A 15135-nucleotide genomic window follows, 5' to 3' on the forward strand; every position below is an offset into this window, starting at 1 on the left:
TGCTTCAAGTTTGGACATGTTGTGTGTTTAGAGATGGTTATCTGTATACCTTGGTTGTAACGAGTGTTTATTTGAGTTATTGTCGAACCAGTCTGTTCATTCTCCTCTGACCTCTGGCATCAACAACTGCCGCTCACTGGATAATTTCTCTCTTTTTTCGCCATTCTCTGTTAACCCTAAAGATGGTTGTGTGTGAAAATCCCAGTGGCTCAGCAGTTTGTGAAATACTCAGACCAACAACTATGTTCAAAGTCACTTAAATAACCTTGTTTCCCATTCTGATGCTCTCTTTGAACTTCAGCAGCTTGTCTTCACCATGTCTCCATGTCTTAATGCATTGAGTTGCTGCCATGTGATTGGGTGATTAGGTAATTGCATTAACAAGCATCTCTAGGATCCAGCCGTTCATCATTACTACTACTACTACTACTACTCAGTTTGACACCGTCACAGTAATACATTTTTAGGACCCTTGTTTTTTGCAACAGCTACTGCATTTAACGGCATAGAGGTCAAGGTTAGGGGAGGGGGCAGGGTTAGGGTTAGCTACTTTGTCTCCTGACAATGATGAGCAGTGTTACGAAAAAACTAGGGTTTCAAAAATTCAGTTCCAATATTGAGGCTGCAACCTCTGGCACTGACAGATGCAAAAGCGGAATGGGATAAAACTATAACTGAAGCAATTTGCATTTACTTTGGCAAATAGCCAAGGTGGAACCAATGGTATTCCAATGGCATTCCTCCTTATGCACAAGTTATATATGTTATTGTTCTATTTATCTAGTATTATCATCCCTGGCTTTTTGGCTTGCTGTGATTCAGTGATGTAGTGACATGGTGAAACTACATCACTGAATCACAGCATCACTGGCTACAGGAATCTTGCCACGCTGCCAGCTTTTCACCAGTGTTTTCAGCGTTCAGCCTGGGCATTAACAAATTCGCCCTCATGGACCACAGTTTGAACCAAAGCCAACAGAGAAGGTATGGAGATGTCAAATGAAGTCATCAACAGGAAATACCAGCACTCTCAGAAGATTAAATTGCAGATTCTGGTATTGCCTCTTGCAATTGCCGGCCAAAGCCCCAGTAGTTTTTTTCCTTTTTCTTTTTGACCTTTATTTAGCTAAGACAGTCTCTTTAGAGTGACATTTTAATTTTTTGTGATAGTTCTGGTAAAGTCCTGGCCAACTGCTGAGTAAATGTTAGGTTTTGACTTCATTGTCATTCAGGTATACATACACAAATTCACATTTGAACGCAATCTGATGCATTGGTTCACAGTGATTGTATTTTGGAATTTAACAACTTTAGATAAATATTAGTATAAATATGAAAATATAAAACTGTAAAAATAGAATAACGTCTATTGCACAGAAGTGTAGCAGTAGAAAGTGTTTTGTACATTGTACAGAGACAATAAATAAGACAAAGAAAAATGCTAATATTAGCACATTAATATGCTCACTATGACAAAGCCAACATAACATGTTACGTTGTCATCTTAGTTTAGCATGTTGGCATCCAACCATTTGCTTATCATTACCAAACCAGTCAGCAACTTCCAGGTCTGAAAAGCGAAGCAAATATGCAAATGTCTGCATTCATTTTAATGGCCAGCAGGGGGCGACTCCGCAGTTTGCAGAAAGAATTCTGATTGTACTGAAGTCTAAGAGAAAATGACCCTACTCCTCACTTGATTAATTAACTCGGGAAACATTTTCCTAGTGGGTTTATGATCTCAAGCCTTCAATACAGCTTGATATTCATTTTGTGAATTATGTTCCCATTTAGAGTAAAAAACACGTTTAAGCACAGAATGGCCTGGTGCCACCCCATTATCTTAAACTATGATTGGCTATCTGCCCGATCAGAGGCAGGACAGAGGCTTATTTAGTTGAATTTTGTTGGTACCTGTTCCTGGGACTGTATTTTTGAATATGCATTTTTTTCTTTCTTACATAATTTACTTTCTCATTACTTAAATTACTTACTTTCTCAGACTTAAAAGAATAACATGTTATGAAAGCTTTATATTACACTTGAGACTAGTACAGAAATGTAAGAAACTGTAATGTTAGTGATTAAAGTAGAGTAGTGGAGACAGACACATGTCAGAATAACATTAATTATGTTATGTGCACATGCATGCCATAACTGAAATGTCAAACTAATGTCCACTAGTTACATGTGATGGAAATATATAGGAGGGAAGACAGGGACACATAGGACATGGTTTACAGAGGAAATATGTATGCTTCAGCAACCAAAAAATGAATTTCAGTTGGACTTTACTTTAAATAAATTGTTTCCCAAACTGGCACTTACATCCATCCATTATAGACCAACTTCTTGATTCAGCTTTGACCTATACGGTTTGCTGTGGTTTTGTCTGCCCACAGTTTTACTATCCACCTAGAATTATTATGCAAATTTTTGTTGCAAACTTGTTTGGTTTCACCTTTTTAATAAAGTGGTTTAGCTGTTCTGGCCAACCTGTCTGTCTGTACTGTATGTGATTGAGTGTGTGATGCATTTTACAGATGTATGGATGATGTGACGGCGGTGACGCAAGGTCCCGACTGACTCAGACAGTGTCACGGCATCTATATGTCCTTGTCATAGCTGAAAGCCCAGCACTGACAACCTCGCTTAGTTTGTCTCTTTAAGCCAACATCACATCAGAGAAGGTGGGGTGGGACAGAAGAGTAGGAGGGTGGAGCTGGGGGCGGGTGGGTGATGGAGGGCATGTGGGCTCTGACCCGGCTTGGCTCAGCCTGGCCTGGTCCAGTACTGGAGAAGTGATGAAGAGGATAGGGGAGACGGGGGAAGGAAGCGACTTTGAATCACAGACATAGAAGGAGGGATCAGAGTGACAGAGGGGGAGGAGAAAAGGGAGGGAGAAAGGAGAGCAAAGGGGAGGGTTTAGGGAAATAGATTGAAGAGAGAGTGAGTGAGATAGTGTGTGTGTGTGAGAGAGAGAGATAGAGAGGGAGGGAGAGACAGAGAGAGCATGTGAAGCACGCTGCCAGCGCTCGCTCGGTAATGCTCTCTGAACAGGGACAAGCAAGAGAGCGAGTCACACACACACACACACACATTCACATACATGCTGCCTCTGTCACACACCCTCACACCTTCACACTGTGTCGCTCCTTCATACACACACATATACACACTTCCTTACACGTGTGCGCTGAGGCAGAGTGGTGCCTTGCTCGGGGGACACACACTTTGGCTGTCCCTCACACACATGGACACACACTGTGCAGCTGGACTCTACAGAACCAGACCGGACTACTGTCACCCACTGGTGGAGACTCTCGCATGAGCGGCGGCGGCAACACGGCATCTACCGTAAGGCACGGCTACCTGCCAGCCCCCCCTTCCCCTATTCCCCTTCACCTCTCCCTCTCTGTCTCCCTCCATTCATTCATCCCTCGTTCTCCCAGCTGTGAGGCAGCATGCGTGGCTGAAGGACACAGCGCTGCGCTCTGCTGTGGTGTAGTGCGCTGCCGAGAGAGTTGGAGAGCCCGATCCGATAGGGGGGCTAGATAGACTCACTGCACTCCCTCCCTCTCCCCTCGTTCTTTCTGTGTCCCTGTCTGTCTCTCTATCCCCCGCGCTCTCTCGTTCATGAATGTCACCTCTATCTCTGGGAAATGCTGGATTTATCAAGCCCCTGTCTTTTTCCTCTTCTTGTTCTCTCAGGGTGCGGGGGACGCAAGGGTGATGTCAGGAGAGCTTGAAAGACAGTGAGGAAACAAGCGGTCCAGCAGCGTCCATCCGCACCCCTCCATCCCTCGTCCCAGCTTGCAGAGCTGATACCTCAGGTCGGACACTTCTTCTTCTACTTCTCTGGCGTCGCTTCAGACGGGGACATTTTACAGGTGAGGGACAAAAAGAAAAGGAGGACTGTCACTCTTGTTTTTTTGGGGAGTTGACATTCGGACGTTTTGTCCCGCTGAATTCGTACGGGTGACTGATCTGCAGGATTGAGAGGACTAAACGTTTTTTGGGTCTGGTTTCATCATGCAGCAAATGGTTCTGTGGATGAATCCTCTCGGACGGGGTTGAGTCGAACTTCATAGGAGCTCCAGGAGGAGGGTAAGGGCTATACTTGGACTGGGACAGAGGCACCAGGGTGCATTGCTGGGCTACAGTGCACTAGTTTTTGGGTGGATAACAACATGGCTTGTCCCAACAGAGGAAGAGCGACGTATAAAGGCTTCACTTGAACCTCACTCGCCACCAGAAAACAACTAGAAGGACATTTTAAAGGCAATCTAAACCTCAACGAGCACCTTTTCTCAGTTTTGGGTGGGCCTTTGAGGGCTCCACTCTTCTTTCTTCCACCTTTTCCTCTTTTTCTGCTTTTCTCCCCGCTGTGTTCAGTCCATCCTCAGAAGCCCCCCTCCTCCGCTCTGCACCCCTCCCTCAGCGGTGCTCCGTCGCCCTGGGTGAGTGGGCAGGGGGGTGGCCCACGGTACCCCCCGACACCTGGGCGCCACCGACCCGCCAGAGGCTGGTGAGGTGGCGGCAGGGTCAGCTCTGGGAAGATGGCCGCTCTCGCCAGCTCCCTTATTCGCCAGCGCAGGGAGGTCAAGGACCCCCAGGCAAACCGGCAGATCGCCAGCAAGCGCAAGCCCTGCCCAAAGAGCAACAAGTCGCTCTGCCAGAAGCAAATCCTCATATTAATATCGAAGGTTCGACTATGTGGCAGTCGAGGGAGAAAAATGGAAAAAAGACCAGGTGAGTTCGTGCAGGCCTTCCTGTCAAACTGTCCAGTTTCTTCCTCTTTCCTACGTTCGTCTTCTTCTTTGCTCTGTTTTCTGCAAGCACTGGATAACTGGATTTTGATGGTTGACTTGCCAAACTACAGATTAATCCTCAACTGTAAAGCCTCAATAGAGAACATCCCCAGCCTGTAATTTCTAGTGCAGGACTTAATCTGAATCTGGGAAACATCCCAGCCCATCTTCCTGGTAGCTGTACACAACATGTCCTGTATTTACGGTTGAACAGGAAATGGACAGAGTCAAATCCAGCTTAATGCACACAGATTTGTACCACTGACCAGAGGCATAACCCAGGCTTTGTTGTGACTGTTGTGATGACTCCACTGAGTTGCATGTCAACACGTCAACACATGTACATTGGTAATCTGCAAGGTTCACACATACGGTGATTTACTATGATATAAAAATGTCAAGAGGCGCCTCATTTGCAATTCTGGGGGCCATTATTCTCTCAGTGCTTCCCTCAAGGCAAGTGAAACATATTGGGGCCTAATTTGTCTTGTGTGTTTGCATGTTAAATATAATTGCAAAATTACTCATTGGAGCTAAATGAGAGAGTGACTATTTGTGCGACGAGTGTGTCTGTGCTACATATGGTGATGGTTTTCGACATTACGAGCCAAGAATAAATCGAAGAACAGTTTTAATACTGTGACATTTTCCCATCATTAAATACGGTGCCTTACAATAATATGGTTCTAAGAGGTGATGTGGTCTTGGTGAAACCTTTTGGATCCCTTTGGAAATACATTTCTAAATTTAGATAAGGAGAGGCAGGACAGAACAGTAAAAACACACACTCACACCAGTGGAGCTGGCCATTTGTCCACGAACAAAATGTACCTTTGTAGGTCAGACCACTTTGATGCCAAGGTTTGACCTTATATTAGCATTATAGTTTTTCTTTCAAAATTATTGATTAATAATTAATGTATGGGCTTTTTTCTTTTTTTGCTATTATTTTTGGCACATTCTATTTGTTTTTATTTCCTTTTTTTGTAGGTTATATCCCAACCTTTTTAAGTCTTTTTTTTAAATTTTTTTTTTTACTTTTCTGTCAGAAACGATATCTGCCTATTTAATCAGGGTTGGAAAATAATGGAATACAACAAACATATTGCTACATATTAAAAATACAAAATATCAGTAACTGTATTCTCTTACAGTTCTTCTAAATACAGTAAAAAAAACAACCTTAAAGAATAAATTACTTGAAGGAACTAATTACCTCTGCGAAGGAAGTTATGTTTACGGTTTGTCTGCTTGTCAGCATAATATCAGAAAAAACTACAGGCCTGGTTTTCATGAAACTTGAAAGGGTGTAGCATGGTCCAAGAAAGAACCCATTTAATTTGTCAACATTGAGAAGGGGGGCATGCCCTTGGCCAGGTCTGAGTGATCTTTTGGTTTGATTTTCTTTTATTCATTATGATATTCATATGAGGCATGCTATTCCCACGAAGAGATACAAATGGAGAAAGTTTGTGCATGTGCAGTGTAGAGGAGATAATAGTCATGACACGGTCAGGAATGAGGATAAAAGACCCAGAAACATTCGCTTGGCAAGACGATTTAGAACCAAAAGTATTTAGAATTTGCTACTAAAATTGAGTATTTTACATATATCTTGGATCACTCTATAAGTGTATATCCTTGTGTGTGTTCCTTGAATGAGCTTGTCCTCACCTCACCAGTCTCCATATGTGTGTGTTCCTTTTCCCACATCTACCTCCCTGCACTCCCATGCACACAGTGTGTGTGTCCTTTTCTGCCCTGTGAAAGTGCGCTTGTGTGTTCTGCGATATTTATTACCTCGGTGTGCCAAGTTAATCATGGTAATTACGTGGGGAACCTCTAACGTGGGAAGCAGCATCTGCCATAGAGGCGGCTGCTCTCTATATTGTAATTACGGTAGTAAAGTATGTTGGACAGGTCGTGGCAGTGCCAGCTCTTTGGGAAAAGACCACGCGTACAGTGGCGGAGTCGGCTGTCTGAGGGGAAGGGGCGGAAAAAAGAAAAGTGCACCAGCAGTATGTGGCGCAGCGTGCATCAAGTTTTCAAGCATGTATCATCCAATATGGCACGACTATGCATTTCCTTAATTTTAACACCACCCTTTGTCATGTTTTCTCCAATTGAGCGCACTCTCGGCCGCTCTTTGAACCTATTTTCTCAATTTAAGGGCAACCTCAAGGGCAATTCAACAGTTTTCCCCATTTGAGGGCACCCTAGTGGGCTATTCAGAATTTTGCCTCCATTTAATTGTGCCTTAGATGGCCCGTCATCAGGGTTTCTCCATTTAAAGTCACCCTAGAGGGCACAATGTCATGTTTTTTCCATTAAAGGCCACCCTAGAGGGCATTTCACACGTTTTTTCCATTTATGGTCACTCTAGAGGACACATCCATATGTTTTCACTATATAAGGGCACCCTAGAGGGCACTTCAACATATTTTCTCCATTTGAGGGCACTTCATTAAATGTGTCTACTAGAAGGGAACCCAAGAGGGACTTCATAACATTTCTTCACTGTAAGGACACCTTGGGGGGCACTAAGTCATGTTTTATCCACTAAGGGGGCCATCCCAGAGTGAACTTTTGCTGTGTTTTTTTTATTTTTTTAAAACAGGACCACCAAGGAGTGGCCTAGCCAGGCCCACCCCCTCCACTGAGTCCACCAGTGCATTTATGCACCATGCTCATTGTTTGAAACAATTTCCATCCCAATGGCTTCAGTGCTTTTCACTCTGATGGATTTATTATGGTAATGGTGTGGACGAGGTATATGGAGGCTGTGGTTACAGTCGCATTACCAGCATCACCATTTCAGGCTGTGATTTACAGGGCCTGTGTTAAGTGCCATTTGTGGCAGTGTGTGTCTTCATCATTCTCTATGTGTGTGGTTCATATAGGGAGGACACATGAGCCCTGGCTGTGTGTGTGTGTGTGTGTCTAGCTGGTGTAAGTGAGTGTATATTCTCATCATGTGTGAGTTTCTCCCTCCTTCTCCGAGCTTCAGCCCGAGGCCACAGTTGACCTCTGGCCAGGAATAAACGACTAGAATATTCCTGAGCTGTAGCCTCCACCTCCTCCTCTTCGTCCTCCTCTTCCTCATCCTGGCAGCACTTCAGAGCAGCCTGCTTACTGCTTGCATTCACTTTGCCTGCAACTGGCTTCCATTGTTTCTACTGGCATCATTTGGCTGCTATTGGCTTATTCTGCTTCCTGTGGCTTATAGTTGCTTGCATTGTGTGGTATTTTGGTTGGTTCCCATTGTTTTCTGATGGCTTCCATTGTCACATTGGCTTTCTTTGACTCCGGTTACCTTCTCTTGGCTTCTGTTGACTTTTGTAAAGCACAGATTCTCAATTTTTTATTTTGTCGGAGACACACAAAACCCCCCAAAACAGGGACGATATCAATTTAAGAAGGCTTATAAGTTACAGGCTTATAAATAAAAATTCCACACAGATTTCCCTACAGACAACTGATAACAGCGTAAGATATTACAGCATCAGTACCTATGTAAGCTTACCATTTTTAATGCAAGCTGCGCACCTCATTTTTACTATGAAAGGGACTGTCAGCATTACCGTTGCAGCCATTAATGATTATTGTTTGCATCTAGTGTGAGCGTCAAATCAGGTCTATGACAAACATACAGACATACCAAAGTCAGTGATTGTGTGCTGCAGTTCAAAGGATGGAAGAGAAATATTCAAACTACACACCACTAAAGCAACATGATCACCCTCAGGTTGTGCAGAGTGTCACCAGAAAACCAATAGTGATTAGGGAACTTTCTGGGTCAGTGGTGTAATATAACCTGTTCTGTGGCTTTCGTATTTTCCATCAGGGTTGTTCACTTACAATATTTCCCAGAAGTCAAGCTAGCCTCCACATATCAGAGTGCTTGTCTACTTGTTTCAACTGAATATATGTGATTTCACTGATTGTTTGTTCTTGCTTCATATGCTAGCCAAATTTATAAATCGTGCAATTCACTTCTGCACTGCTTTCCTGAATATGGCCAGCTGTATACCAGCATTTGTTCTAATTACATTGCATATGATTCAAAACTAGCGAGATGCCAAATTTTCAGCCAAATATCAAGCAAGTGCAGCAACACAAGACATAGCAAGCCAGCTAATATTACTTACAAGTCCAACCGTGTCTGTCTGCAGCCGTATATTTTGGGAGGCTTACTAAAAGTCAGTCCAAGATTTGCATTTTCTGGCAGACTCTTGCTGAATTACTCTGTCCTTTTTCTCTTCCTATTTTTGTCCATGATGCCTCTTTGGTCTTTTGCCTTCTGTCATAATATCTGCGGAGGCCACTGAACCAGGTTCCATTCCTTCCTCCTCCCGTTGGTCCAAAGCTCCCATGCTAGTGGTGTAAACTGCTACAGTTAGCAGCAATGAGTGGTTAGTTTTTACTTCAGCAACAAGTAAGGATTTCTACCAATCAGGAAACTACTAAATCACTGGAAGAGGGAAATCTAAGGGAAAACCAGACATTTTCTCCATAAAATATGATCCTTTTTCACTACAATCAGTGACATATCTTGTAATGCTTTATTGATGTAAAGCCACATTTCCCAGGAGATTGTACCCTCCCACCAAAGTTACGCAATACAGAGTGTGAATGACGGAAGCACTTCCCTTCGTACGTCAACGTAGCGTCATAATGATTTGGGTAAAATAGTTTCGTAATGTTACGTTAAAGGTAGTTGATGAAAGAAAGAAAAATACAAGCTGATTCACATTTTAAATGTGGTCCATCTTCATGGAAACAATACAACTCTAAGAGAAAGTCTGAAGATTCTGTTTGTTTGTTGTCCCTTTTGTTTAGTTCTATCTCTACTTCCCCACATAGTTCACCTCATTTTACATCCTATTATTTCACCCTATCTGTCCAGTATGTTGTGACACTTTCTACAGATAGACAAATGGCACCTCAAATATGCAGTGTTTTTGTGTGTGTGTGTGTGTGTGTGTGTGTGTGTGTGTGTGTGTGTGTGTGTGTGTGTCGATGTTATCAACACTGTCTTGTTGTGCGTCACTGTATTGTGACCGGATAGTTCAGGTTCCCTTTGTGCTGTCTGAGGCCATTGGAGGCAATTGTAAGAGAGGAGGAGTTGTACTTAAGATCCAATGCCTGGATGGTGTGTGTATGCGTGTCCTCAAACATTTGCTACCTGCTTCTAAGTGACGGATGGGGAGGAGTGACGTTTGTTTGTTTGTCCTGGCTTGACCCACAACCACCACCCTCCCACCTCCTCTCTTACCTCCTCTCTTACAGTGTCACCCCCCATCTCTCCCCACTCTGTCACCCCCTCACCTCTACGCACACACGCACACACACACACACACACACACACACACCTTCTAACCCTCACCTAACCCATACTAATGATGCCCCAGCACTACAGCCCACTCAGCTTATAACAAGGTCAGCTCGCCCTGAACACACACACACACACACACACACACACAAAGCAAGCTTAGCGGACACACACTTTCAAGTGCACATATAGGCAAATCTATAATTACACATAAATACAAACATAAAAACACACCTACGCACAGTCAGACAAACTAATACATTCACACAAACAAACAAACAAATGATGAGATTTCATGATAATTTAAGTATAGCAAGTGTGGGGGAGAGATAATTTCACCCTGGCTTTAAGTGTGTGTTTGTGTGCAACGGGCGTGTGTGTTCGGGGCCGATATGATCTAATGAGGATGTTAAGCCGCCTATTGGATATCAAAGCGAAACCAAAATAGCTTGTGTTGTCCTCTGACTGCCTGCTGGAGCTGCTGTGGAAGCCCTCCTCTCTTCTGTTAACAGGATAGAATAACACTCGGAGTTGTTACTGCAGCACGGGGGCCAAGTGTTCATCCAGCCACTGCAAATTGGTTTGTGTGAGTGAGAGTGTGTGTGTGTGTGGGAGAGGAAAATAAGTGCGCGTTTGTGTCAGAGACAAATGACAGTGGACGGCACACACACTTCAGCCAGACTCTGCATTTGTGTGTGTGTGTGTGTGTGTGTGTGTGTTTGAAGCTCATTGTTGTGCCGTGATTCATCAGGCCACATCAGCTCCTCTCATTAACACACACTGATTTATCAATAATGTGCGGCAGCGTTTGGAGAGCACACAGTGAACTGGGGCGATTTACTGCCTCGTAGACCGGACACTCCGGACAGGCTACACCAGAGAGGACTATATTTCTCTCTCTCTCTCTCTGTGTGTTTGCGTCTGTCTTTATCAGCTTTCTCTCCTCCTTCCTCTCAATCCATCCTCCAACCGGCTTTCTTCTTCTCCCCTCTTTCTCCCCCTCCACACCACTCACTTATCTTCTCAAGGACATCTGGCTTTCTTATAACTGTCTCTCCCTCAGTGTGTGCCTGTCTGTCTTCACTCGCCGTATTTCCCCGCTGTGTCTAATCATGTTGTCTTTGGGCCAGTCAGTTAGTCACTGGATGCGACAATGGCTGATATACTTCGGGTATTGTGCTGCCATGTTACGTAACCCTAGTTCTATTGTTAATGGATCAGTAGCGAGTGTGATGCAAGTCTAATTTATGGACTCTAATCATACAGATTTGGAGTTTGTTTGTTTTCTGCCATGTGGTTAGACAGACACAAGTTGTATTAATCTAACAAATAACACAATATGATGAGATTTTCCTTAATGGTCTGGTAAATTGCTGTATTATTAATACACCAACACTGCTGGCAGCTGCAGCTAAAGCCTCATGGAAACTGTAAAAATCAAACCTCATTGTAACCCCTAATCATTTTGGTATCAGGCCCAATTTCCACCAGATTGATTGTCATTTGAGTGGGTGTTGACGCCTGATTAATTATCTGAAAAATCAATGATATGAGCATGTCCAGAATTTAGGTCGGCCATCTTGCATTTGAGTTTCTCTTGGTCTGTTTTTCTGTTATAAATTCTAGTGCTTGTTTTACAGAAGTATTTTCCATGTTGTGGCAACTGAAGAGCCCATACTGTCTGCATCTTAAAGTCGTCTACAATGCCATATTTCTATTGTTCCCTTATTGTTAGTAGATTTCCATAAAGTAACACTGCCGTCTCTATTTTTCTCTTTTTTCTTTTGTCGACATCTTTTAGCCCGCAGCAGCTTGTTGTTGCCATTGTTCACGATCAGGGTTCTGTTCTCAGTACAGTACAAGATAAATAAAAATCTACTGTCTACATACATAATCATGGTGCAGGTTTCTGCCAAAATATGGCTATATCCCAAAGTCAAGGATCCAGAGGCGAGGCCAGAATCCTTCCCATCATTGATATAATTCACAAATGGAACAGCCTTCCCAGTGTACAGGTGTGTGTCATTGCGTAATTGGCAGTCCTGCTGAAATTTAGCGCCGCAATTTCAAAACCAGTTCACGACATGAATGTGGCTTTGGCATCAGCACTCTTCCACATATTTGTGGAAATGGAAGATGCTTTAAAGTTGAATCTCCACGATTTTGCAAGTAAAAGCCACAAAGTGGATTAAGCCTGAATATTTCACTGATCCTGGAGCATAACTCACCATGGAGATGTGTTCTGTTTCTCTTTTTTTAATTTTACAGGACAATAACAGTTATTTATAAATAACAATAACGGATAATAGTGGCTTGTTGGTCTGTTAACACATTTAACAAATGTATAACTTTCTGAATGGCATAGCTGCGTATACTTTGCATATAGAAAATAATCAGACTGACGCATATATTAACCAAGTAAGAACTTTAGCCGACTGACACGGCATCAATTAACTTAACTGGCAATGTTTCAAGATTATGTTTATTATCTTTTAGCTAAATATACTGGCATTTGTTTATGCATATGATTTGCTTGACTTTGAACACAAGTTTTGTAAGTTATGTGATTCTACTATTCAGTGTAACTGAAAATACTTATTTAAATTAATATTGCTGCACCAGCGTCGCTGTTTCTTCACTCGCCATTTTTAAATCTCCCGGTAGACGGGTGTGCGCCAGGTGGCAACCTCCGGGTCTGAGCAAGGGGGTAAACCAGGAAGTGCCTTAAGCTGCAATCTACCGAAAATTCCAGCAGGGGGTGCTAAGTTTGGCTGAAAAATCTGTCCATTCATTTCAGTGCAAAATTTGAAAACTTCTCACTTGATTTGTTGCTTCAGAAATTTTTTTTAGGACACTACGGTCTCAATCACTAGTAAAAAATCTTCTTCAAGACAATTTCATGTTAATAGCTCTAATAATGGCCCCATTTAGAAGAAAATAGAAGATAAAGAATCGTACGATTTGGGGCGTGGCTACCTTGGATTGACAGGTCACTAACAAGGCGAGCCGTCACCAGGAGAGAAGCAGAACAATGCGTATCCACAGCAACGTGTCAATAAAGTTATATAAAACGTTATATAGATATAAAAAAGGACGTTTACCGGTTTGGTCTCATAACTTGACCCTTTCACACTGTATTTTCACTGAATGAAAATACACTGAATGTTTATTTGAACGTTTTGTTCATTAAAAATGTCTTGTTCAGTGTTTGGTTGGACTAACAGACACTCCAAGGAGTCACTGTTCAGTTTTCTGAGGTAAGTAACATACATTTTGTTTTTGTTTTTTTGCTAGCCAAAATTGACATTGCAGTTAATGCTCCAGTCAATGCTAACATGAATTAGCAGCGGCTTCTCTCAGTCAGGTTGAGGTGTAGAGAGGCGTGTAGTCAGTGATCAGATCCCTCTCCTCCTCCACAGTCCAAATATGGTCTGCTCCCTGTACCAATGGCTGACGTCACGGTGACTACGTCTATTATTTATATACAGTCTATGGTGTGCGCATAGCCTTATGGGTATGTGGGGCGCACTGAAGATACACACATGCATCCTTGGAATTTGGGCAAAAGAAGGACTTTGTCCTTCAGAGGATCCTGGACATTGGGACAGTCCTTCGGCGGATGTTGATGACGTAGTATCCTTCAAATTCAGCCGTTTGAGGATCCTTCGCTAACATTGGGATACAGCCTATATGTCTTTAAACCTAAGGTCAAAAAAATGGGGCTGAAATTGCTCACATTGACTCTGTGGAACTAGCTGACAAAACAACAACAACAACAACAACGAAACATTCACCCTAAATACAAATGAGTAAAAGTAACACAAAAAAAATATTTTTTGACAGAACTGATGTCCAGCTTACACTACAATATTTTAGCCTGATTATGAATGATGATGATCACTAGGTGTAAAATTTCTAAGTAATGTGATCAGTACAGAAATCAGATGCCTTTGAAAGTTGCATAGTGTGTAGGTGCCATAAGGCTCTCAATGCCTTATCTTTAATATCCTCTGTGTAAAGTAAACATGACAACAACAACTGCCAGCTCAGGAATACTGTAGTAGCTGTACCATAAGCATGTAGATAAAAGTAGTGAACACCAAGCAGAATGACTTCAAAGAGTTAAAAGATGCTTCCTGCTTTGAAATAATGCAGTGAAGATGCAGGAATGAACAGCTGTACAGTAAAACACAGTAAATTAACCTGCTACAAGCCAGTGGGCATTTAAAATTGCTTCATTACATCGTTGTTTCCGAAAGAATGCTCATGAAAGGATTTTTACAACACTCACACCAGACTTAGCATAAATATGTTTCACATTTTATCATGTTCCTTCTCTGCTCTGCTCCCACTCTGCCCCTTTAGTGCCAAGTGTCGTGTAGCATCCACATAACGAACAGCAGGCATACATTTGATCACATAACTCCCTTGAAGGGTTGGGTTTTTTTGGCGACATTATTAACTCGTATCCCAATGGAAATCATCTCATAGTCCCAAGAACTACTAATACTTTAAATAGTACAGGCTCTTTCATCTTTTGCTCATTAGCTACAGACAACCAAGCGTCCCTCATCTATCAGCACAAAGACAGATCGCCACATGCCTTAAACCGTGCAGCCGCCGGCCTCTGTTGTTCTGTAACAGGTTCCGCCCTCTGTCTCTGCCAGTGTGGCAGATGTTGTGTATGAAATGGTGCCCGGAATAAATGATTTTGAGATGCTAACATTTGGCCCTGTGTGATGATCAATGTGTGCTTTCAGTGCCGCCCCTCCCAACCAATTGATTTATGGAGCGGACCACCATTAGTTTTGATGTGGATCGTTTTTTGGATGGGCATCAATCATCATTATCAGACAAAATAGGATATTTCTGGTGCCTGAGTGTGTGAGTGTGTTTCCTGTTGAAAGTCACTGTGGGCTAAAAGTTTGCTTGTGTGTGTTCCACATTAGTGTCTGAACTGTGTGTGAGTGCTGGAGAGGACATGTTGGGCTA

General features: G+C 42.8%; 1 protein-coding gene across 1 annotated transcript in view; it reads left to right on the plus strand.

The window, feature by feature from the left end:
* The first annotated feature begins 4559 nt into the window (after positions 1 to 4559).
* The window catches only part of fgf11a (fibroblast growth factor 11a), a 114835-nt gene continuing 104259 nt past the window's right edge, over positions 4560 to 15135 (plus strand). The window contains exon 1 of the mRNA XM_059355467.1: positions 4560 to 4752. Within this exon, the coding sequence (XP_059211450.1) occupies positions 4560 to 4752 (193 nt within the window). The remainder of the gene's footprint in view (positions 4753 to 15135) is intronic.

This window comes from Centropristis striata, chromosome 17, assembly GCF_030273125.1.
Source record: "Centropristis striata isolate RG_2023a ecotype Rhode Island chromosome 17, C.striata_1.0, whole genome shotgun sequence".
Classification (NCBI taxonomy): Eukaryota; Metazoa; Chordata; class Actinopteri; order Perciformes; family Serranidae; genus Centropristis; species Centropristis striata.